The 25,600-nt window shown below is 42.8% G+C and overlaps 2 protein-coding genes across 3 annotated transcripts in view; both read left to right on the forward strand.

Moving 5' to 3' along the window:
* ARL8B (ADP ribosylation factor like GTPase 8B) overlaps positions 1-7,430 on the forward strand; it is a 45,704-nt gene extending 38,274 nt beyond the window's left edge. Inside the window, exons 6-7 of the mRNA XM_041764128.1 lie at positions 165-235; positions 5,114-7,430. Of these exons, the coding sequence (XP_041620062.1) occupies positions 165-235; positions 5,114-5,163 (121 nt within the window). The 3' untranslated portion in view covers positions 5,164-7,430. The remainder of the gene's footprint in view (positions 1-164; positions 236-5,113) is intronic.
* A 7,358-nt stretch (positions 7,431-14,788) lies between these two features.
* The window catches only part of EDEM1 (ER degradation enhancing alpha-mannosidase like protein 1), a 28,561-nt gene continuing 17,749 nt past the window's right edge, over positions 14,789-25,600 (forward strand). The window contains exons 1-3 of one of the 2 annotated variants that reach the window (XM_041764126.1): positions 14,789-15,524; positions 21,605-21,677; positions 24,553-24,656. In XM_041764126.1, coding sequence (XP_041620060.1) covers positions 14,986-15,524; positions 21,605-21,677; positions 24,553-24,656 — 716 coding nt within the window. In that variant the 5' untranslated portion in view covers positions 14,789-14,985. The remainder of the gene's footprint in view (positions 15,525-21,604; positions 21,678-24,552; positions 24,657-25,600) is intronic. The other variant, XM_041764125.1, reaches the window with a different exon arrangement.

Genomic DNA, 25,600 nt, shown 5'->3' on the forward strand with positions numbered 1-25,600 from the left:
GGTAAACATGGTAAATTTGGCCTACCAGTGAAGTGAATTTTTAAAATTTTAGTAGTAGTAAAATAATTTCTTCAGTGTAAAATATAAGGAAATTGAACAAAGAGTGATAGGTATGATAGTTGTTTTAAGCACAGACCTTATTCTCTTAATTCTGCTTCTTATAGGAACCTGTCTGCTATTCAGGATAGAGAAATTTGCTGCTATTCAATTTCTTGCAAAGAAAAGGATAATATAGGTAAGAAATGACTGTGGAAAAATGGATATCACTGGAAGGGATATCTTAGTGCTTCTTACTGTTTATTATCCCCATTTCTGTTTAAGTGACTTCCTTATACAGGACTGTTGTTTTTGCCTTAGGAAAAAGAATAGATATTATATCTTTTGACAGCAAATACAACATCCCGAATGTGCTCTCTGTTATTTAAAGTAGTAAGTGAAATAGACATGAAGTTAAACATTATGTGATATCAATTTATTGTATTAATTTTGGCAGAGCTAGTATCTAGCTGTGCTTTATAACAAAATTATGTTTTTGAGAAAAGACTTTACAAAAATTGGTCTATAGGCACTAAAACAATTGTTCATTTATTCAACCTGTATATTACTGCAGTATGTTAGTGCTCTATTGGAAGAATAAGCCAAAAGTATCCTTTATCTATTTAATGTCTGTGTTAATTTCCTAGAATTGCCATAGCAAAGTACCAAAACTGGGTGGCCTAAAACAGCAGAAATTTATTTTCTCAAGTTCAGGAAGCTAGGCGTCCAAAATCAAGGTGTCAGCAGGGCCATGAAGGCTGTTGGGGAGTATCCAGCTTTGCCTTTTCCTAGCTTACTCTTTAACATACAGATACTTCACTCCAGTTTCTGCCTCTGGCTTCACATAGCCTTCTCCTCCGTGTGTGTCTGTGTGTGCGCGCGCGTATTTTCTCTTCTCATAAAGATCCATATCATTGGAATAGGGCCTACCTTCATTCAGAGCAACTTCGTCTTTTATCTATAAAGACAATTTCTGAATAAATTCTGAGATTCTGAGCAGGAGTGAATTTTTAGGAGACACCATTCAATCCAATAGAGTGTCCTTAAAGAATTTAAGTATAAGAGCCTTTAGTTTCTTAACTAATTTGTGAGAGATTATTTAATAAAAGTGGATTGGAATGGGTGAGATGGGTCCAAAGGTAAAAAGGAAATATGAATAGAAGCATTTGACAAGATGAAAGGCTATTTATTTAACCTGTTAACTGCTTGAGTGAAAAGACCTATAACAGTGCAAGAAAATATACTCACTGGTAAAGTATACCTTCATGACAAAAGCTAGTTAGGCTGAGTCACACAGTTTTTGTCTGGCATGACAGTCTCAACCAAAATGAGAAAAGAGAGTTTAATGCATGTACTTGAAGCAACTGCATAGGAGCCTAGAGATTTTCATGGCACCTTTACCTCTCCCAGTTTAGTGGTCACTGGTGAAAAAATTGCTCTGTGGGTCACTATGGAAAAATGAGGCTGTCCATCATCGCTGCATAATGGGCTGCAAACAGTATGGGCCTTGGGGTCAGGCAGCCTCAGGCCAGAACACTTGGTCCTAAGTTACTTTCTGACTGGCCTTGGACAAAGCACTTAACCTCCCTGATCTCCAGGTTTTACTCATCTATAAAATGGTAATAGCAGCAGTTTAAAAATTCTCTTGTGAGAGGGAACCTGAAAATGCATTGCAGCATTTGACATATGATGTATGTCACATGGGTGTATTAGTTTTCTATGGCTGCTGTCAGTTAGAAGTCTGTCATGGTTCTCACTGAGCTAGAAATTAAGGACTAAGGTGATAGGTTGTGCTCTTTTTGGAGACACAAGGAGAGACTCCATTTCCTTGTCTTTTTCAGCTTTTAGATACTGCTTGCATTCTTGGCTTACAGCTCCTTCATCCATCTTCAAAGCCAAAACCACCATTCTACCATAGTCATACCTCCAATTAAAAAAAAACCCAACAAAAACTTGTATTGGAGTAAAATGTAATAAATAGTGCCAAAACAGTGTGCTTAGAAGGTTTTTTTTTTTTTTTTTTTTCCTTAATTTTTTTCCCCCATTAGCCTTCATTCAGTGTATATTGGTTCTGGTCTATCAATTCTTTCCCCACCCCTCCTCAAACATACTCTGATGGGCTCAGAGTATTGATAGTTTTCTGGCTAATTCTGGGCTTCCTTTCTTTATTTTATTTTATTTTTTAAAGATTTTATTTTTAAGTAATCTCTACACCCAATGTGGGTTATGGGGCTTGAATTTAACAACCTTGAGATCAGGAATCACAATCTCCATTCCCTGAACCAGCCAAGCATCCCTGAGTTTCCTTAAAAGAGCACCCAAAAGCAATCTGAGCTTACTTTGCTTATGGACACAAAATCTTCTCTAAATGAATAGGATAAGTAACTTGTTACATTGTAAGCATTTAGTTAATTTGAGAATAGACTCTTTAAGCACTAGGGTTACTTAGAATTTATTTAACAAAATTTTCCTTCTGGGACACCTGGGTGGCTCAGTGGTTGAGCGTCTGCTTTTGGCTCAGGGCGTGATCCTAGGATCTGGAATCAAGTCCCATATCAGGCTCCCTGCATGGAGCCTGCTTCTCCTTCTGCCTGTGTCTCTGCCTCTCTCTCTGTGTCCCTCATGAATAAGTAAGTAAAATCTTTGAAAATTTCCTTCCCTTGTTAGGAGGAATTCTTGTGAAGTTTTGTGTCTTTGTCTTACTACCTTGACAAACTAGCCAGATACTTTCCTGAAAAAAATCTTGTGAGCTCATTTAGGAGGTAAATGCAGGAGAGCTGGTGAGGCTGATCTTCATGGTCTGTCATAGGGCGCTCCATAGTCACCAGTTTGTGATTGTAGAACTCCTGCTTCATTGAGTTTCAAGCCCAAGGAAGTAGATCTACTCTAACTAGATTCAAAACGAATAGTTTGTAAATCAGAATGCCTATTAATTTGGAGCAAGAAATACAACTAACAGCCAAGTAAATTAGACTTCTTGGGTAATCAAATCAGAATATCCTCCTTAATTTCAGCTTTTACAACATATTTTGGAAGTAAATTTATGAATTTACTAAATTGTCCCAAAAGTATCTCCATGCACATGGGTTGTATATTCTTCCAGCTTCCCAGTGTGGTATATGAAATACTTTGGTAATGTGTCCTCAAACCACACATAGAACAGATTACTTCTGTGAACATAATCTTTGCAAAGATGACTCATACTTGTGGCCCTTTATGTCATGGAAGATGACTGCTTCATCTGAGTATCTTCTTTTCTGCTTTTTAATCTAGTCTTAAGGATCCATCTGTCTTTAGGATGTAACTTCTGTCCAGTGTCCACAAGTTTTGTTTTTGTTTTTGTTTTTTTAAGTGAATTTCTTAAATATTTAAACCTGGGCATTTCACTCTTAGATTTACCTTTCCCCCATTCAATTCTAATGAAAGTAGCTTTGCTCTTACTACGTACTGCTGTCCTCCTTTTAAAAGTACACATGATCTGGTTCAGCAAGCAGGTTAATTCATTGCTTCCACAACTCTGAACAGATTGTGTTTGTTCAGATCTCAGCTCTTGGCTGAGATTCTTCATATGTGTGTCTATTTTCTGTAATGCATATTAGCTGGGAAACTGAATTTGCACTCATCTTTGAGGCTTGGAGAATAGAATGCTACTTCTGGTAGATGCTCACATACCCTTTACACGGATGACACATTTTAAAGAACTCAAGGACAGTAATTCAATGTTTTGACTTAGCTTCCTTCTCTTGTCAGTCTAAGTGCTTTTTTGGCTGATCTCTGCTACGGTAGCTTCAGCTGCCACCTCTTTGGTGACATCTTGCTAGTCCCCATCGCCTTCTGAGATCCATGTAGCTAAAACTACCTGTTGGACATCTCCATACCTGTTACCTTCTGCACCTCAAACTCAGTGTGTTTTACAGCTAAATTCTTAATCTTTTTTTCCTCAAGTCTGTTCTTCCTTTAGCCATTGTGTTTGTCAACATGACCAACGCAGGTCATTGAAGCCAACAGATTCTTTCTTACCCACTACATACTGTCAGTCTCTCTGTTCTATATCTTAGTCAACTCTGCATTTTCCTTCTATCATCGCTATAGCACTTGTTTGCTTCAGGCCTTCATCCATTTCCTATTCTTGTTGTGATAGTGTCCTATACTGATAACTCCAAGTTGTCTTCCTCTATTGCCATTGTTAATCATACTAACTAAACTAATAATTTCCTTGCTTAAAATTCTCCAGTAACTTCCACTTGAGAATAAAACTCAAACTTAGTAGCATCCTAGAGTGGTATACAGGGTTATTGGCTCTGTCTAGCCCATGGATCTCAGTTAAGGACATTTTTTGCTCCTCAGGACATTTGGCAATCCCCTGGAGACATTATTGATTGTCACAATTGTGGGTGTGTGGGGGAGTTATAGTGGCATCTAGCGGTAGGGGTCACGGATACTGCAAAATAGTCTGCCATGCACAGGAAAGGCCCTGATCCCTGTCCCAGCAAAGAATTACCCGGTCCAAAATGTCAAAAAGGTGAAATTGAGAACCCCTGCCTTAGCAGTAAGTAACAGTCCCTTTTCCCATTCCTGTCCTTCATCCATATCTTATCACATATAATCCATCCAGATCTCCACACCATTCATGCCTTTGTTTCTTGTTTTTGTTTCCTTTGCCTGGAAATCTGTGGGGCACCCCTCCACCCAACTGCAAATGAGTTCTAGGTTTTTCAACTTTGATACTAAAAGTTCCTTGAGAGCAGGGGGATTCTCCTGTATCTTTGCATTCCTGGTACTTCACATACAGTACTGATCTTAACAGGCAGTCTGTAAGTTTTTCAATGAAAAAAAGGTGGTACAAGCTGTCCTGAGCATAATTTAACTTTTAGATCAGAGACTCTTTAGTCTCAATTCCTTAGAATGTCCTCTTGAAGTTTAGGTAATGGAGAATAGTAGTTTAGATGCAGGAAAGCAGAAGAGGGCAGGCCCAGCATGTACTTTGAAGTAGCTGCATTTTAAATACTATCTCTGTTTAGTGTCTTAACTTGGTATCTTACCTTAACGCCTTCAATTTTTTTCCCTCCGTCTTTAGATATCACACTTCAGTGGCTTATTCAACATTCAAAATCTAGAAGAAGCTGAAGCATCTCCTGAAGTCTTCCAGTCCTTCCTGGCTATAATTCTAGAATTATTGTCCGTTCCTCTGAAGTACTTCCCAGAATACGGTCCTTCCTAAACCCAAGAAATTGCCTTTTTCAGAGTTTATTTCTCTTGTGCACTGCTGAAGATGTGTATCCCTTATCCTTCATAAAGAATCAGCTAGAGTTGTCATGATAAAGTCAGCACACACACAAAAGCTTCTTATACATACTTGTCTTAAACAGTGTGTATGTGTAGAGCTTTTTTTTTTTTTTTTTAAAGAAAACACACATTTGACCATCTTAAATCAAGAAAATTGCATATTTCTGTTTTGGTCTTTTTGGGCCAGATTTTTATATTGGTTTTCAGTAAATGTCTATGATATTTCATTATAGAGTCCATTAGCTTAATACTGATACTGACTTGATACAGCATGAAGTTTCTAGTGCCACACACAGTATTTAGAAAACCTTTAGCCTGACTCATGTGGGATATAAACAGAATGTTTACATATCTCACAAATGCATGTGAAATGTATAATTACACCTTAGGAATTTAAAAAATGGTCTGCAAAGAGCTAGCGGAGGCACCAGATCAGTGTTGTTATTGGTTCTTTAGCCTGGTGAGATTATATATGAATTTTAAAAACATTCTGCTTTCTGAGAATTCTTCATCACCAGATAGCAGTTGGGAATATGGGAGGAACTAAGGCATGCTGTTGTGTATCTGTCCAGATCATTATTTCTCTATTTTCCTTCTTTTCTTTTTTTCTTTCTTTCTTTTCTTTTTGTTTTGATGTGTGGGGGGGCAGGGTTCAACACACTTTTTTAAAGGGTTGGGAAGGAAGATTTTCTCAAAGGCTTTCATGAATTTAGAGCATTCCAGCCAATATAATAAAATGTGTAAAGGATGTCAGACTTTGTTCAAACACCTGTTTGTTCTTTCTATCTCTAGTCCTTAAATCAGTGCTGCTGCATGACACTCTAACTCTTGACTTTTTATATCCAGTCATAGACTTTCAGCACAATAGATACTTAGAAACAAATAAAAATTCTTATTTTTCTCTCTTATTGATGTAAAGTTTGGCACTCTTTTGTCTGGTGCCATTAGACATCTTGATTATTGTGACAACTCTAGACCTGCCTGCTCTATCTAATGTAATCATGCGCAACGTCTACAGGTTGTTTAATAATCAATCACATGGAGAACTGAGGAACTGATGCTGTGTATTGTTTGCTTCTATGATACGGAGATGTATAAAACTAAAAAACGAACATGTTTTGTAGTTTAGTGATGTCCATATACATAAAGGGACATATTAATACTGGTTCACTTGTAAATTGTTATTCACATAAACCACTGTAGTAGATAAAACTTTATGCTACACCCGCTTATGTGTTGCCTCACACTGTGTGTGATTTTGTTCCTTTTGTTAAGCAGCACTCATGTAGACAGTGCATTTCCAAACATGTTGAGCACTCAGAAGTGCAGTCAACAGTAAGTTCTTTTAATGAATACCAGTTTTAATTTATAGACTGCCATGGCCTTAACAATATTCTGTACAAAATACTGCACTGTGTTGCACAGATACTACTTGGTTTTCCTCCATTCATATTTTTATGAGTAGAATCTCAGCTTTTAAAATTCTGTTCTTATTCTTTGAAGCATGTTGCATACTTCCCTGATGGGATGAATGGTTCTGTAAATGAAGGGATATTTAAACTTGCTACCGTAGTTCAACACCATTAATGGTTACTATGAACCATTACAAATAATGTGGCAATCTGCTTGTGCCTAAAAGGAGGAATTGGAACTAAAATGTGTGACTGTGTGGGGACCGCATAGGTTCATTAATTGACCTATAGCTAAAACTTAATGTGTTTCTGTGTCTTTTCATTGCTTTCAGCATTCAAGACATCCAAACTCTATTACCAACATTTTCCTGTGCATTAACTTCTGCATGTGAAAACCTAACAGTTACTGAACTTTGTAAATACGTGAATTTTTTTTTATTTAGGTGATGCATTTTTTTTTGTCTGTTTACTGCTCTTCTCAGCTTTATTCAATAAACTTGCATTTTGAGGGTTGTATTGACAATTTTAACTTAAAATGTGCATCATGATGGAAGGTGCTGACTTTTTTTGGAAGGGGATGGGAAGAAAGTTACCATGAGCAAGGTCCATAGACATTGTGCTAGAAAGAAATCAGCTCATTTCTCAAAGAATTGGGGCTATTGGCTAGTTAAAATAGAAATAAACTTTTAAAATATCCACAGATTGATATTGCGATTTTTTTTGGGGGGACAGGGTGGAAGAGATGCTGTTTCTTGCAAGCTGTCATGATACACCAAATTTAGGACTTATAGAAGTGGCTAGAGCTAGTTAGGCATTTTTTATAATCTATTTGTTTTAAAAATTCTAACAAAAATCTAATAAACTGAAAATTGCAAGGCAGGCCTACTTACTGACTTTAGTTCCAGAATGAAAAGATTTTAAATAATCGAACATGACGATTTTCCTACAAAAGCATATTTTTAAAGTAAAGCCATTTGGCCTACTCTACATGTTATCTTTTGCATTATAAAAGTGAACACTTAGTTCATTAGAACTATTGTAGAAATGATTTTATAGTTTTAGTCAGGAAAATTCAACTTGGTTTTCTCTCTATATGCATAACTTGTTACTCTGTACAGCCAGACCTTGTTGTCCAATTAGATGTGTGATTTAGCATTTCTAGGACAGAAGTCCCTAGGATATCCAGTTTCATTTCTTGTATGGAATTAGTGGAGACATTTAGTCAGACAGTTAACTCGGTTCTCTTCTCGTCACCCTCCTACAAACGACTTTTGAAGGAGTGTGTAAGTCAGAGGAGGGAGTGGGCGGGGTGGATATAAGTTTAGCTTACTGTATCCTTGATTTTAAGTTTATTACTGCTTTCAAAAATGGAGACTTCTAAAATCCCTTTGATTCTGTCAAGTAAATTGGATATATTGAACTGTGGCTACTTTAGTATTCATTGTTTTGACTGAGGAACTAACTGCCTCTTGTAATTCTATCCATACAGGATCCAGTTACACTGAAATCCTGTTGATTCGGTAATTCCAGCCTCATGGTCTGGCAGTGTGAGAACTGGAGGGGAAATCTGAATTCACTGTAGCCAGTATTGTAATGTAACATCCACTTGGCCACATACTTTAAAAATGCCATCGCGGGGATACCACCATATTGAGTATTTGAAATATTTTATTCTCTCACAAACTTTAACTGTTGTGCCCTCAGCAACGTATATGCCTGCGAAGATACTTGAAAACAGTAAAGCAAACACTAGTCTTCTTGCCAACTTCCCTTAAGCTTGCAGTTCTACAATATGTGGCCCACTGCAGGTGTTTCCTGTTGATTAGTAAATAGCCTCCACATAATTTCTGTTTAACACTCAGCTATTAATAAAAATGGGTGCTTTTTAAATTGCTGCTTCTTGACTGTTCTTAGGGAAATAGAAGCAGGTCCTTGACATGCTAGATAGATTGCAAAGGGAAGTTCCTTAATCTAAGCAATAGCAGTAGTCATTCATTATTCCATTTCATTAACAAGCCCTTTCTTCAGTAAGGTAATTTCTATTTTAAAACTGCAAGGCAGCTGGTAACTTAGGTAATGCAGATATCCTAGTAAGAATTAGAGGGGGAAAGGTATTTAACTTCTTTTGTTGGGGCTTGTAGGTCTTACATTCATAAAAGGAACGGATGTGGTAGGAAAATAGTTTGTCATTTGAAAATACTAAAGTAGTTTGGCTCTGTCGAGAGTGCTGGATTGACATTTGAGAAAATGGGTCCCTTTCTTTGTTATTAACTGATTGTGTGAGGAGTTGCTGAATCCCCTCTGGCTCTGCACTTTTCCTAACTGTAAAATGAAGAGTAGATGATTCCTAATGTGATATCTAACAGACTATGGTGTTAGCAGCCAAGAGATGTGGATGGTGGTAAAACAGTAGAGAAGATAGATGAAAAGGCCCACTTGTCCTAGTGAATATGTTAACTTTGCATGTTTTTCAGCTTGGAAATAATCCAAAAGCAATCCAAAAATGTAATATTTACATTTTATCACTTTAATACAGTTAAGGGCTGGAGATCACAGACATTTTACAGAATGATACAATAACTTAGATTTTGTTTGAAGGAAATGCTGTAATAAATACAGGCTTATATTTTGAAAGGCATTTAAAATTTTTAAAGCATTTCTCCCAGACTGCAGAAAAATCTTTATTCTGGTATACAATGTGGAAAAATATGTAACCTACTACGAATTTGGGGGTCAACTAGAGCTAATGTTTACCACTTTATAACTGCCATGTTACTGGGTTCTGCTAGAATTTATTTGGAGCTTGGAGAAAACTTAGAGCAGTTAGAAAATACTGCTTTTCAAAGTAATGAGAGGGAAAGAAAACCCCCTATAAAATCAATGTATTCCCTCTTGAACATGGGAAATAGAACATTAATAGATTGCCAATTATGGTATTTCCTCCAATCAGCTTTTATATAATTTACAGGTTTGGCCTATTCTCAGTTTTTTTTTGTTTTTGTTTTTTTAAGATTGTATTTATTAATGAGAGACACAGAGATTGAGGCAGAGATACAGGCAGGAGGAGAAGCAGGTTCCATGCAGGTAGCCCGACGTGGGACTCGATCCTGTGACCCCAAGACCAAGCCCTGGGCCAAAGGCAGGGGCCAAACCGCTAAGCCACCCAGGGATCCCCTACTCTCAGTTTTGTACAGTCTGTATCACACAATTTGATATCTTGTTTATACATATTAAAAGTCACCATTACTATCTACTGTTACCCAATATTTGAATTAACTCCTTTTTCCTATTTGTATCATTTTCTAAGGAAAAAGAAATTGTTAATATTTATCATACCACTAACTGATTTATGAAAGCACAAGCTGTCCTCACCCTTCAAAGAAGGTTAAGAGTTTTTATGATGCCTACTTTCTCTGGAAATATCAGTAACCTAAAGGGTGAGGCACAGCCTATGAATGGTGAATATTAATTCCTGATGGATAATCACTGCATTTGATTTAGTGGTTTAGTAGTTAGAACAGGTGGGGAAAAGAAGCTTACCACTTTTCTTTCTGGGTTCCATTTATTTTTTGAATGATTTTTAATAGCTAAGTCACATGATTCAAAAATTGAAAATACCTAAAGAAACATGAATACTTAGTTCAACCCATGACTGAGTAACCACTCTTCCACCACCACTCTGGCCCTACAGGTAATCAATCCTTACATCACTTAATTTGTTTTTCTAGTGTTTATACAAAATAAAAAGCAAATAGAAATACATATACCTTTTTTTAAAAAACCACTTTCTTACACAGAAGGTAGCATACTAATTTGAACATGGCTTTTTTCCAGTTACTGTGTCCTAGCGATCTTTCCATATCAACATATAGAGAGTTCTTCATTCTCCTTCATAGGAGTATGGTTCCCATTTCATTGTGTATGTGCTTTTTTCGCTGTTTGAGATTCCATAGTTTACCTAACTGGTCCCTTGTTGATAGACATTTGGGTTGCTTATAACCTTTTGCTTTTGTAACCAGTACTGCAGTGGATTACGTGAAGTTTGCCACAATTCACAGAAGCATATCTATGTCAAAGGGTAAATGGCTTTGTACTTAGGCTAGGAGTTGCCAAACTGCCCTTCACAGAGGATGTGCCAATTTTTATTTCTCCCAGTTCCTGTCCCCTGTGCCTTGTCAGTAGTGTGTTAACAAGCTTCTGGATTTCTGCCCATTAAAAAGGTGGGAATGATGATTATATAATTTTAAACACATGAAGTTTGGCTTTTCTTAATCAGCTGAGGAGACTAATTCTGCAGTTAGATTTCCACCCAATTAATGTGATTATAGGTAATTTCCTCCTTGTCTCCCCCCCCCTTTTTTTTTTAGTTTTTATTTATTTATGATAGTCACACACAGAGAGAGAGAGAGAGAGAGGGGCAGAGACATAGGCAGAGGGAGAAGCAGGCTCCATGCACCAGGAGCCCGACGTGGGACTCGATCCCGGGTCTCCAGGATCCCGCCCTAGGCCAAAGGCAGGTGCTAAACCGCTGCGCCACCCAGGGATCCCTCGTCTCCCCTTTTTTGCTTCTCCGCCTTTTTTGCTTAAGTCTCCCTCCCCTCGCCTTTTACAAAGCAAGTATATAATGCTTCAGAAAGAAGCAATACTGTTTTAAAAGTCATCATTATGTCATTTGTTTTACATTATTGCTTTGGATAATCAATTTCTTAGAGCAGAAAAATTTCCTTTTAAATGTTTTTTTTTTTTTTTTTTAATTTTTATTTATTTATGATAGTCACAGAGAGAGAGAGAGAGAGGCAGAGACACAGGCAGAGGGAGAAGCAGGCTCCATGCACCGGGAGCCTGATGTGGGATTCGATCCCGGGTCTCCAGGATCGCGCCCTGGGCCAAAGACAAGCGCCAAACCGCTGCGCCACCCAGGGATCCCAAAATTTCCTTTTAATAGACTGTTTTAACCCTGATTTAACATTGGAATCTCTGGGAGTACCCTTATATCCTTTGAGGTCATTATAGGGCCACAGCTATTTTTTGGCTTTGTAGTTTTAGGAACCTAGTGCACTGATTCACTCAGACTCACAAGATTGATTCGGAAAACTGGAATGTCCTATTTATTTATTTATTTATTTATTTATTGGCACCAAAATACATCTCCTAGGTCACTTCCTTCAACTATCAAAGTAAGAGGGAGATTGACTTTGGATTGCCTTGTAGGATATAATTCCAAATTACAGAAATTTAGGATCATGAGGTATAGAAGCTGGAACAGGTTAAGTAGAACTGATATTAGACATGAGGATTCAAAGCTCTTTCATCTGGTCTTGGACTGTGGTGAGTTTTAGTCCGTGTCCTGTCTTACATTTGGTTTCTTTAGACATTTTTCTCCTAAAATAGTGCTTTGAAAATAGGAGAGGCTTACTTGTTTAATTCATCCAACAGACCTCTGGTTCAAATGTACCAGGTACTTTGACTAATGCTGGTCAGTTCACAGAGTCCATGAGTAGTAAGAATAGGGTTCGCTATGGAACACTGTTGTAGGTACGCTGTACATATGGAATATTTCAGTTCTCAAAACTGCCATATGCTCTAAGGACTATTCTTATTACCCTCATTTCACAGATGGGAAAACCAGGTCGAGAAAAGTTACTTCCCAAGGTCACTCAGGCCAGAGCTGTGATTTGAACACCTAGCAATTGGGCTTCTCGGGCTGGGTTCTTAGTTGTCATCTCTTTGGTGTCCCCTAGAGTGAAGCCATTTTTACCATAGAACATGAGACTGTGCAGAAAAGCCTATCAGAAAACTGTTTCATAGTTGATTTTTAAGGTTGAGATTTTCTTATTAGAGGGGGGTGTTATCCCAATCTTAGCAGCCACATTTACCTTGAGGGGAGTCCTAGGCTAATCTAAAAGGTTAGCACAAAATAATCCATTCTCTTTTGGTTCAGTTTAATTCAAGATGAAACACTTCTGAACCTGGCCTCTAACTCTTCGGCTGTGCCTAGCAGAGGCTAATGTCAATAATGTTGCCTTTGGAGTGAGTGGCTTAGGAAGAGTAGGAAAACCAGTCTTCATTTGCTTTGGGGGCTAGCTAGTTTTGATAGATTCTGCTAAAGTTCAGGAGACCTAGGTGATAGCTCTTTTTCTGGCTACAGTAAGTAGCTCAGAGAACTTGAGCCTTCCAACCTGACTTCTTCCCTTAGGGCTTGTGAATAGGCCTCACAATGCTTTCTGTGAAGATTAAACAACGAACACATTTTGAAAACCGTAAGACATATACGATTGGCAGCTATCATCAGTTTTACCAGGAAAAGCATCTTTCAGAAGTTGGATGATTTTCTCTGGTTATGAAAAATCTGTTTTTATTTTGATTAGAACAAATGTCTCCATTTGTGAGAATAGGGGCTGTGTTAATGTGGACTGCCCTTGACCATGGTGCAAGATCAAATTTGAAACTTTAGAAATTTGCAATAAAATAGCTTACGAAGGGAACAACACATACCTTAATATTCGCATTCAGTTTGCAAGTTCTGGGGAGGCTGACCTGAAAGTCCAGGATCAAGCCCTAGGATTGGATTTCTAGCAGAGTTCCCAGCTGCCTGTCACAGAGAAGTAAAAGCAGAATCTTCGTAGGGAAAAGACCTTGGTCCAAGCTCTCTTTATACTCTTTAATGCTTGGGCAGGCCTATCTCTCAGGATTTGGCGGGGAGGAATAAGTGTCAGCCAACAAAAAGGGCCTTACTAGGTGCCAGTTACCTTGTGTCATAATAAAATGTTTTCTTTGTGCTCCTTCTCAGTCCCTGTTACACACACCTCCTCTATGTTGCAAAAGGTCCCCTGACTCTGAAAATGTGAAGATTTTTGCCACATGACAACTTCATCATCCTCTTAATCACTCCTTTGGTCACTCAGCCAATTTCCGATTTGGGCCGTCGCATCAGGCTTTGCTTCCCAAGCTCTTCAGAAACCACGGTGTAACAAACACATGCTCTAAATTCGAGCGAACAGTTAACAGACATCTACAAATGTAGCAAACAAAACCCCTAAACTTTAGCTGAATCGTTACATGAGAGCCATAGCCCTTCAGAGCGGACATCTGCAACTTCCTTAATTATAGGAAGTAGATACCGAATGGGTAATTTGACCAGGCATCCGTCCTACACCCCAAAGGTTAGGTCGCTACTGTGTTGCAGAGGAGACACAGTGGGAGTAGGAGGGGCGGGAGGGGACTATTATTGGTGGTAGCAGCAGCCTTGACTCTCCCTCTTCAATCTCTCCTCTCTCTCTCTCTCTTTTTTTTTTTAAACTCCTATTCCTGAGACAAAAGCAATAGAATTTCCTGAAACTGCCCCGGATGCTAAGAACCGCCCAAGAGCACTTGTTACACACAAACTCCCAGGAACCTCCATTGGCTGGGTCTAGGACAGGATCTGGGAATATGGGTCTTACCACCACAGTGAGCGATGCTTACAGATTAGGGTGTTCTGGTAAAAAGAGGAGGGTTCAGGATACCTTTCTGCGCCCTCCGGAACTACAAGGTAGTATCCCATGCCCACTGTAGGCAGCGATCTGGTTAAAAACCCTGCCCTCAGCTATGCAAGAGCAGCTCCCTGCCTACGGAATGCCCCTCTCCCTTCTCTCCCTTACGTCTTTTAGCTGGCGGCGTCCCCAACCCAGAGCTGGAGGGGCTCTCTCCGCCCCGGCTAGGCGGGGGACCGCTCTCCCCAGAGCCAGGCGGCTGGGGGCCGCGGCGCGGCCGGGTGTCGGGCCGGTGCTCCCGTGCCGCGCTCCCATTGGCTGCAAGTTTCCTCGCCCGTCGCCGGAGCGGCCCCTAGTCGCCACGCCAGCCCGTCCTGACTCCGACCGCCCAGGGGGCGGGGCCGGGCCTGGGGGCGGGGCCGGGGCCGGGCCAGGGGGCGGGGCCGGGCCTGGGGGCGGGGCCTCGCGGCGCGGCGGAAGTCCCGGCGGCCTATGGCGCAGGAGGGAGTCCCCGGCCGCGCCCCACGAGGCCGGCCCGGGCCGGGCCAATCCCGGGCGATTGGGCGGGCGGACGCGGGGCCGGGCCGGCCGGCCCGACTCTCCGCGGGTGGGGGACAATGGGCCGGTTCCCGGTGCGTCACGGGGGAGTTCCTTAAAGGGGAAGCGAGCGGGGCCGCGGCGCGGGCGCGGGCGCGGGCGCGGGCGCGGCGGTCCGCGGGGCAGGTCCGCGGGGCAGGCCCCCCGCGCTTTAGGAGAATGCCCGCGGCGCCCGCGCGACCATGCAATGGCGAGCGCTCGTCCTGGGGCTGGTGCTCCTGCGGCTCGGCCTCCACGGGGTGCTGTGGCTCGTCTTCGGGCTGGGGCCCAGCATGGGCTTCTACCAGCGGTTTCCGCTCAGCTTCGGCTTCCAGCGCCTGAGGGCCCCCGACGGCCCCGCGCCGCCCGCCCTGGGGCCCGCCGGCCGGCCCGGGGCGCCCGGGGGCCCGTCGGGGCCGTCGTGGCTGCAGCCTCCGGGCCCCGGGGCGGCGGCGGCGGCGGCGGCGGCGGCGGCGGGGCGGCGGCGGCGGGGGCGGCGGCCGGAGCCGGCGGTGTGCGGCCCGGCGCACTGGGGCTACGTGCTGGGCGGCCGCGGCCACGGCCCGGACGAGTACGAGCGGCGCTACAGCGGCGCCTTCCCGCCGCAGCTGCGCGCCCAGATGCGCGACCTGGCGCGGGGCATGTTCGTCTTCGGCTACGACAACTACATGGCGCACGCCTTCCCGCAGGACGAGCTCAACCCCATCCACTGCCGCGGCCGCGGGCCTGACCGCGGGGACCCGTGAGTAGCCGGCCGCGCCCCCGGGGGGCTGCAGCCTCCGACCTCGGGACCTCGGGGCCCCGGGGCCTCGCCCGCCCGCCTGTGCCGTGGCCCGGGGACCCCCGGGGACCCGAGCCCGGGGGCGGTGCGTGAGCGGGCGGGGCTGGGCTCATTCCTCCTCCTCCCGGCGCCTCCCGGTCCCGGGACCGCTGGCCAGCGGGGAAACTGAGGCTCAGGCGGGGTGGGGCGGGGGTGGGGACAGCGGCAGCGCCGCGGGTATCTTCGGGGGCTTTGGAGCCTCACCTCCAGCACCCCTTCTGCAGATGAACACGCACACACAGCCTAATGGAATCCCCGCAGACGCAGCCCCACCACCGCCCTCTTGCCCATCCCTAGCTTTTATATCTGAAAATTCGGGGGTTGATCCCGGGAAAGGACTTCCCCAGGGCCAGCCGGTGACTGACGGAGGCAGAGCGGGGCTGCAGCCTCGTGTCCTTGGGTGTAGGCGCCGCTCCTTGGGCGGGGGGAGACTTACACGGGCCCTGGGGTCCGGACGCTCGCGGCGTGATCCCTGGGCCGCCGCGTTGACTGTCACCGCGATCTGCCCCGTGGTTCCCTCCACTCTGGTTCCGACTGTCCAGTAAGTGAGCCCGTGCTCCCCTTCCACCAGCCTTGCCCGTGGAGGCCCAGCTTCCAGGGTCACTGCTGATGACATCCGAGTCCAAGGGACGGCACACACCCAGCGGGGCGCCTTCCCGCTGGAGGGATGGGTGCGCTCGGCCCCCCCCTCTCGGGCCGGGTGGGTGACTCCCCCTCTGGGCGGTGGCGGCGGCGGACTCGGCTGCCCAGTGCCTTGGCCGCGCGTCCTGTGGGTGCCTTTGGACTTTGGGGGGTGTATCTTCCTTCACCTACAAAAGGAAGAGTCCGGCCCTTCAATTCTGAAAAGGAAGCCCATTTACGTTTACTAAGGGGCTTGAAGAGTTTAGAAAATGGCTTGGTAATCTACAAAATCGTGTCTTAAATGACAAATTGAGGAGCATGAGTTTTAGTGAAGCAAGGGGCACAGTCGAAGCTAGTTTCAAAGGACTGGGCCTTTTTTGTTTTTGTTTTTGTTTTTCCTAAAGAATTTTATTTATTTATTCATGACACACTCACACACACACAGAGAGAGAGAGAGAGGCAGAGACACAGTAGGACCCAGGCAGAGGGAGAAGCAGGCTCCATGCAGGAAGCCCGATGTGGGACTGGATCCCGGGTCTCCAGGATCACACCCGGACTTCAGGCAGTGCTAAACCACTGCGCCACCCGGGCTGCCCAGGACTGGGCCTTTTAAAAAACTGTAGGAAATGAGTTATTTTCTCTTGCTTCACTATATCAAGGCTTTATGCATGTATTTTCTCAGTTTTTTTTTTTTCTTGAGAAAAAATTTTATTAAGATATTAGGAAATTAATGAGTTATTTGTTGGTATTTACCTGTACCAGACTTTATGCCTATGTATTTTCTTTTGATCTCATTTTTTGTTGTTATTGTTGGAGGAAAAAGAGATTAAAATTTGGGGGCCCCTGAGTGGCTCAGTGGTTGAGCCATCTGCCTTCGGCTTAGGTCATGGTCCCAAGGTCCTGGGATTAGTGTCCCTCATTGGACTCACCACAGGGAGCCTGCTTCTCCCTCTGCCTGTGTCTCTACTTCTCTCTCTCTGTCTCTCATGAATAAATAGAATCTTTTAAAAAAAAAAAAAAGATGAAAATTTGAAAAAATAAAAAAGCCTAAATCCCCACCAGACAGTTATTTTTAATTTATTTTTCCTGCCAGCTCCCACCCATATGCCTACACATTTTTTACATAGTTGAAAACAAAGTGTGTGTACATATTTTGGATCTTACTTGTATTTTCTCACTAATGCTGATGGCATTACAGGGAGGGAGAGGATACTTTGAGTACGTGTCCTTATTCTCTCTCTCAGAGACTTTTACCTCAGATTTCTTTTTATGGCCTGGACCTAAGGAAAACAGTTTAATGAGGACTTGTGATAGTGCCTTCAATGGGGAATATGGTGGTCAGGAGAGTGAGTTGATGACATTTGGATGCTTTTCTTCGTGAACCTTAGGACCTCTTGGGAGAGTTGGAGCCCCTCTGCTGCAGGTGACGTGGCAGTTGACTAACTTGCTTGTCCCTTTTGGTAGTTCCGGGTGGCTTAGACCTTTGTGGCAGGATGAAGTCTGCTGATGAGTGTCGTGGTCTGATTGTACAGTGGCGGTGTGGGTAAACTGAGGTCAGGTTGCTTTGAGAGAGAGAAATCGCTGTTGGAAAGATGGAGTTTGAAAGATGGCAGGGTCGTGTGAAGCCTTGTGCCCCGAGGTTAATAATCTGTTTGGTGGATAAACCTTTGGTATCTGTGAGGAGGTGAAAGAACTCAGGTTGGGGTGGCCTTGACTAGACCCTCACACTGGCTGCTTCCAAGAAGTGGAAACGTTCGTTTTGTTTTGTTTTGTTTTGTTTTGTTTTACTCCCCTTTCTTTAACTTAACTCCTTTCAGATTAGTATTTTCGAGGAAAGTTTACAACTAGACCTTTGTCATGCTGGCTCTGAAACAATAAGATATGTTTATATCCCCAAAACAAATAACCGGAAATAAAAATTTCTCAGATTTTCTTTTATTTGTTGGATATCTTTTTTTTTTTTTGGTAAAGATTTTATTTCCTTGAGAGACAGCAAGAGTGAGAGTGAGAGAGCACAGAGGGAGAGGGAGAAGCTGGCTCACCGAGCCTGATATGGGACTTGATCCCAGGACCTTGAGATCCTAAGCTGAAGGCAGACGCTTAACTGGACCACCCAGGCGCCCTATAGTTTTTTGGATTAAAAAAAAAAAAATCAAATGTATTTTAATGACAATTGTCAAGTGTATTCTAATGATGCATTTAAAATACAGAGTGACCTAATCATTAGAATATTATATAAAAAGTACAGAAACAAAATATGGGTGCTAGAGCTGTGTATCTTTTTTTAGTCACATTTATTTGAGGCTTGTCTTGCCTGTCTTGTCTGACTGTAGGTATGGTGAGGAGTTCATGTGACGTAAATGAAACCTGAACGCTTCAAAATAGCAAACTTTTCTGTCCAGCTACAGATTGCTATGCAAAGTCAGTACTCTCACATCCCTAGTTTGGGTGGGAGGATCCAAGCTCAAAAGTTTCTCAAATGAATTTGGATATTATATTTTTTTGTAATCTTGTAAATTAAAACAATAGTTCAAGACTTGGGCACATGATCCTTCTTTGCTTCCTCCCTAGCCATATTGCTGTTCAGGTCAAAAAGCAAATCTGTGAACAACCCCAACTGATGACTTGTCAGCAAGTCTACCCATTCATCTTAGCTTAAGATGGCTTCCTGTGCATTATTTCTAACATCCTGTCCCTCTTCAGAGTCAGACCTAAGTCTTTTTCTCCAATGCTATTGAACTTTTGAAGACGATTTTTCGTGGTCTACTTGGTTCTCCTTTCAGTTCCTTTCCTTGGAGCTACTGTTCACATTTCAACATCGCTTGAGAACTGAGTACTGTTGTGTATTCCTTTCCTTTTGTCTTGTCTCCCCAGATTATCAATCCCTCGACACAGAGACTGTTTCTTATATTACGTCTGTGTCTACTCAGCACCAGCTAGATTTCTGAACAGCTGGTACAGGTTAATTGTATGTGGGAGATTTTTTTTTTTTTACCATATGTTTGATTTTGTTAGTTACATAATCAAAAATTATCTCTGTCAAAGGTTGTAGCTTTTTCCAGCTCTGTTTTGGGTAATAAGAACCTTACAGATTGACACTGGGGCAAATGTCATGAACGGTCACACATGGTAGATTAAGTGGAAAGTCTAATTCTGGGACATTGTGGTTCAGCCAGCTGGTGATGTGGAAAGATGTGTACTTGTGAGCCTGGCCTTGTACTGGAAGATTAAGTTCTTGGCTTGAGGCACTTAGCAGATACGAAGTCAGGCTGGCCATCCATCAAGAGTAGCTACAAGGAACAAGGCCACAGTCTTACCTACATTGTGGGCTTGTGTCAATGGAATTACAGTGATATGCTGCTGTTAGGCCAAGAGGGTTTTATGGAATCTACATTTCCCTTCACACCCCTCTTTCTTTTCTCCTTTCTATTTTGGCACATTTTGAAAGAGTATATAGCAATTACTTGGTAGAAGATTATTGTTTTTTTACTGTGACATTTTTTACAATTGTTCATTATGAGTGGCTGCCTGGGCACTGTATTGAGAGGTGTTTTTAAAACTGGGTCCATTTTACTTATAGCCTAAAGGGAAAAGTACAATAAAACATATGAAGGAGTGCAGCGATTAAAATTTGCGTACTACCTTCCAGGGGCCTTTGCAGTGGGAGAGGGTGACCTTGGCCCTGACGAGGTTACAGCTCAGGAGAGGGCAGCTCTGTGTGTTTTACACATCCTCCAGGTTGGATGCGAAGTGGTGGGGGAGCCATTTTCTGATGAGGTGGGTCATTGGAACCCACTCTGCTCTGAGCTGCAGAGCAGTGCAGTTAAATATTTAAACCCAACAGAATGTTCTTGAGTTGGCAGACTTGAGCGTGACATCTCTGTGTCTACTTTGACCTCCTTCAACTTCAGGCATTTCCTGTATCCTTTCTGGCTGGCATTGCCCTTGACATGCTTATTTTAACTCACAGCTCTCGTCTTTAGAGGACCTTTTGCAATTATACAACTTTATTTAGAAAGAATCTACAAATAGAAGAAGCAGATGCACTTTTCCATGCCTGCTGAGTGCTGGCCTCAAGGCTTGTGAGGGACAAGATAGGCCGGGTTCCTCGATAGCCCCCTTCTGTAGAGCTTTTTTTGGGGGAAAAAAAAGGTCCCTAAAAGTTGGCTCTGAATTCTTTGTCCCAGATCCAGTGGGGTGACACAGCATATGGCCAAGCAACAGGAAGGCTCACATCAGCCCAGATGTGAAGTGTTGAGCTGGCGTGGGCCTGCTTCACGTGAGGCCGTTCACCCACCCGAGGCACTAGGGAGGGGGTACTTTCTGAAGGACACGGGAGGCCAGACCAGGCCCTATCAGAGGGACTTAGGGAGAAGCTCCAGTGGCCTGGGGGTATGCTGGAAGATGCCATAATGTCAGTGAACCTGCTGTCGGAGATAAAGCTAGGGCCTTCCACTTTGGTCTTTAATAAAAGTAAACAGCTGACCTCTTTCTCTCCTTACTTTCCATCTTTTCAGGCTTTCGCCATTTACTTTCTGGGCTTATAGGAATGAGACAGAGAAGTAACTGACATCCCCGGGATTTGTCAGGCTGCCTGGTTGCTCCATCCTGGCCCTTCCCGGACTTCATCGTTGTCCTTGTCCATCATTTTTGGGGTTATAAGGAGCTGTTTGAGGGACTGGGGAGCTTTACCCTCACCATAGGCCTGAAGTCGGTGTTGCTTCAGGGAGGGAAAGCGAGTGCTGACTGTGGGGACAGGAGGTATGGGCAGAAACGTGGATGCAGCTCCAGCACAGAGGAGTCCTGCCTTGGCTCAGCTCTTGAGAGTTGGTAGAGGTGATGGGGATTCTTTGAGATGTGAATGAGAAAATGGGATCAAGAGGTTAATTTATTCCCCCAACCAAAGCACAGCTGAGTGGTAATCAGACCTAACTGAGGTATTTCCTTCTTTTTGTATGGAACCTGCTGCAGTGTCTGATTTCTGTATTAAAGGGTCATGGGCAGGTCACATGACAGGATCTTTCTTTTTTCATTTCTAATGATTTTTGAAATCAGAACTCTTTGAAGCTGGTGAGAGAGGTGATTTGTGGTGATAAAACTACCCCAGAGAGGGCACACGACTCTGGGTCACCATCTCCGGACTTCCTTTTGCATGTCCTTTTGCACAATAGTGTCATCACTGTTGTTGGGTTACTTGGGTCCACTTGTAGACACTATAGAAAGACCACTGCCATAAGACCTATAAGACACACCTATAATTGTCCCTGAATAAATACGAGTTGCCAGCAGTTGTAGTTTCTGATGGGTGTTTAGTTTTACTATCCTTTTTCTCTTTTAAGATAAAGTACCTTTCTTTAATTTTAATTTTATTTCTTTTTCAGTTCAAATCTGAACATCAATGATGTCCTAGGGAATTATTCATTGACTCTTGTTGATGCGTTGGATACTCTTGCAGTAAGTGTTTAGCCTTATTATTATTTTTTTAATTAATTAAGGTATTTTAGAGTTGATTATCCTTAGTTTCTTCCAGGGAAACCTGACACTCAAAATGTATTCATAGCTCTGATAGCCATTGTTTATTTTAATGACCCCAATGCTGAGAATGAGAAGAGCATTCAAGGTTAAAGGAAAAGAAATGTGATCCCCCTAAGAAAATGGAGAAGACAGTATGATTGTTTTGGGAAAACCAATTTCTCTCTCAGTGTCCCACTGTTTTATTCCATAAAGGAATCAGTAGAGCATTGCATTCAAGTTGACAGTACCGTAGTTAAGATCTCAGAAGTAAAAGGGGTCACTAGGGCCCCCGAAATAGCATCCACTATATGCTCCCCAAGAGTATGTACTGAGCCCTGCTCCCGGGCCCCCACACAAGACCTTCTCTAGAAATGCTCCCTTCTGCGTGCCGCTCCGTGTTCTGTCCACGCTCAGGCTGCCAACTTGGGTGCTGCCTTTTCCTCCATCATCCCATGGTTTCCCTCATGGAGTCTGGGGAGCTGGAGACCTTTGAGCAGATTTGAAGAAGCACATTGCAAGCTGGATGGCACCGTGGCATGGTCCTTACCATCCCGCTGTGCGTCACGTGTGCTCGGTCTGCTTCTCCTACTCTGCTTCCAAGGGACCGTATTTCAGTATAGCGTGTTAAAACCTCCTTGATAAAGGTGATTGCACAACCTCTTTGCTCCCCTTCATTGTCCAGTGCCTTTACCATTGGAGAATTCTTACCCATAGTCGAGCCCAAATCCTGCATTTAATAATGTACTCTTGTCTGTTTTAACTTCCTGAGAAGAGTTTAAAGCTGTCAGGGGCTACAGGTGGGTAATGCTAGCCAAATGTGCATCACAGCTGCCCAGGAGTTTGCTGGAGAAAACTGACTAGGACTTGGAAGTAGCTGGGGCGATAGCTCTGCAACTTCCTAGGCCCGGGGTATGTGGGGCCTTCAGGCTTTCGTTCCCCTGTGGTGGCACGATGTTTTACTGGGCCAATTTCTCTTCTGGGGTTCTCGCTGTTCCACTTCCGTCATGTATCATCGGAGATCACAATGTGCCCAGACAAGTCTGTGCAGCCTAATTAGAGCTAACTTGTTGAAGATACCAGAGGCTGACTCAGCCTTATAGGTATTGCTTAAAAAAGAGTCTCCCCAAACTCATATACATTATGGAAGAGCACCACTTGTCCCTGCTCTCTGTCTTTTGGCCTCCATTGTGTCTTTTTATCCCTCTGCTGTGCTCATTAAGTATGGAGATCTAATCTCTATTGTTCACTGCATTCTCCACCTAAAAGTGTCTGATACATAGTAGAAGTGCAGATATGTGTTCAAAAAATGAGTTTCTACAGATTCAGCATTTCCCAACACTATTTCCAAGGTTATATTCCCTAAATGAAGAATTGCGTTCCCAAATGAACTTGAGAAATTCTGCATGCCTGTCCCATTATTAGAGAGCGACAGCATACACCAGCATTTTAAAGGCTCAGAGAGGTCCTGCGGTAAAGAAGGTGATTTAACCCTTTTGTCCAATCCAGGTTTTCTTAAGCCTGAGTGAATGATTTCGCAGTCTGCTTACTGTGTTCTCTAGCTGTGTGACTAAAATGGTAAATTAGAATATGTAATTGAAAGTTACTGGCTTCCTTCAGCATCCTCCTTCACTTGATCTGAGATCATATCAGCCTCTGCAGCTGCTAACAGATACTATTGCTGGTAAGCATCTGTAAGGAAACAAAGCCACTTCTGTGGTTTTCATTGTAGAATATCCGGTCTTCAGTGTGCTAGCACTTCAAGCTTATTTTTCAGGTGTTACTTCAGTTGAGGTTTTCTTGTTCTCTTGCTAACATTTTAAACATGCTTTAACAGATGTGTTGTGGAATCATTCAGAAGATAGCAGTCCCCTGACCACTGGCTGCAACTTGTAGCATTATTGCATAATCTTTTAAAAAGAGAGAACTATAAGTCAGGAAAGAAACGTCTGTACTTGCCCTGCATATTTATGGCAAAATAACAATGAAGAGGGGAATAAAAAGATGTATTAGACCAATAAATACTAAGAGATAAGGCATACTTGAAATAAATAGTGTCTGGATGAAATTATTTGTTTTTCCTTTGTGTGTGTGTCCTTATGATGTCCTTAAAGTCCCAGGATTGTCCTAGATTTTTGAACAGAATGAAAGCATTTTGGTTCAGTTAATCTGTAAAATTTTATACCAAATTTGCACTTCAGATAGGAGAGAGCAGCTTAGTATGAGATCATAGTCATATACCCAAAATAGGAATCATAATTTTAGATTACTGTTTAAAAAGGACATGGAGCTGATTATTTGTATGTTTTGTTTGTTTGAATGCTGTATTCCAAAAGATCATGCTACTATTTCTCAAAGTGTTAGACATCTGGATAACCAGCAACAAGTCACTTTTACAGATGTTTTGGTCTCCTGGAAGCCAAGCACCCAAGCTGTCGATTTATTTGAGGAGCATAGGGAAAACGGTATTTTTGTTGCTTTGGCTTTTGGCTTTATTTTTACTCATTTCAAGAGTTTTAGGGACTCTGGTGCCTTGCATGTTAAATCATATCAGACCGAAGTTTGAGGGAGAGTCAAGTGGGAAGGTGAGGGGTACTAATGATTCAGAAGGAATTATTTCACAGTTTGACCATTTGGAGACAGGATTCTTGAATTGCAGGAAATGGGCTTGCCATCTGTCCCGAAATATATTCTAAGAGGTACCTTTTGTGTTTCCGGTCCTCCCATGGATGGCAAGACCGCATACAGACATTTAGATGAAGTGGTCCCTCAGTGTCCTTTCAGGCTGTTATAATGGTTTGTGTTCCTCTTTTTAAAGATAATGGGAAATTCATCTGAGTTCCAGAAAGCAGTCAAGTTAGTGATCAACACAGTTTCATTTGACAAAGATTCCACCGTCCAAGTCTTTGAGGCCACAATAAGGTAAAATAGTACATGAAATATATTGAAGGCTTTTTTTGTGTGTATAAGCAGCAGAATTCCTGGGAGGCTGTCCCAGGTAGCATCTGTGGGGACCTTATGGACGCTGTGTCCATTTTTCCTCTGCCTTGTGGGCTTTATCAACAGTGGAACAATTGTCATTTCAAAGTAATTACATTTTGGGCCGAAAAAGAAAGACTTATGCGTTAATAAAGGCGGGAGATAGGTGCCCTTTTAAGGCAGATTTTCTCTGTCACTTTGTGTCTGGTCTCCTTCACTGCGTCCTAGGAAAACCCCTATGTATTTCTGAAGGAAATGAAAGTTTCCCATCTTACCTACCACCCACAGAGAACCCCTTCTTATCATTTGGGTGTATTTCTCCCTCAGGAGCCACTCTCTCTTCTCTCCGCACCCCACCGCCCCCACCCTGCCTCCCTCCTCCCCTCTACTCCCACCACCAAGGTACTGGGCACATGTTCCATACCTTGTCTCTTGCCTCTTTAGGTTGTTGTATTGTGACTATTTTATCATTTCATTTAGAAAACTGTATTCCTGCATACCATTCCAGATGTATCATTTATTTAAAATTAAAGTTATGACAACATTTGTACCAACACATCACAGTCCACTTGAGATCATTGAAGTGTCCCATGATTCCTGGCCCATGGAGACATAGATCTGAGCCGGTGGCCTTCTGCTACCTCTCCTCACCTTCTCCATCTCCTCCTCTTCCTCACCTTGCCTCCTCACCAGCAGGTGGAGAATTTCTCAGCTGCTTGGGAGCCCAAACTAGAAAAGCCAGTTAGTATTTGTTCTCTTGACCTTTATTTATTCTCTTGACCTTTCCTGTTTCCCGTATGGTTGTTTTACCCGTGTGAGAGAAATCAAGAGTCATTTATGGATACTGAGAGGTAATGTTTATTTTGAGAATGGCTAGGACCCTCCCT

The sequence above is a fragment of the Vulpes lagopus genome, chromosome 7, assembly GCF_018345385.1.
Source record: "Vulpes lagopus strain Blue_001 chromosome 7, ASM1834538v1, whole genome shotgun sequence".
Taxonomy (NCBI): Eukaryota; Metazoa; Chordata; class Mammalia; order Carnivora; family Canidae; genus Vulpes; species Vulpes lagopus.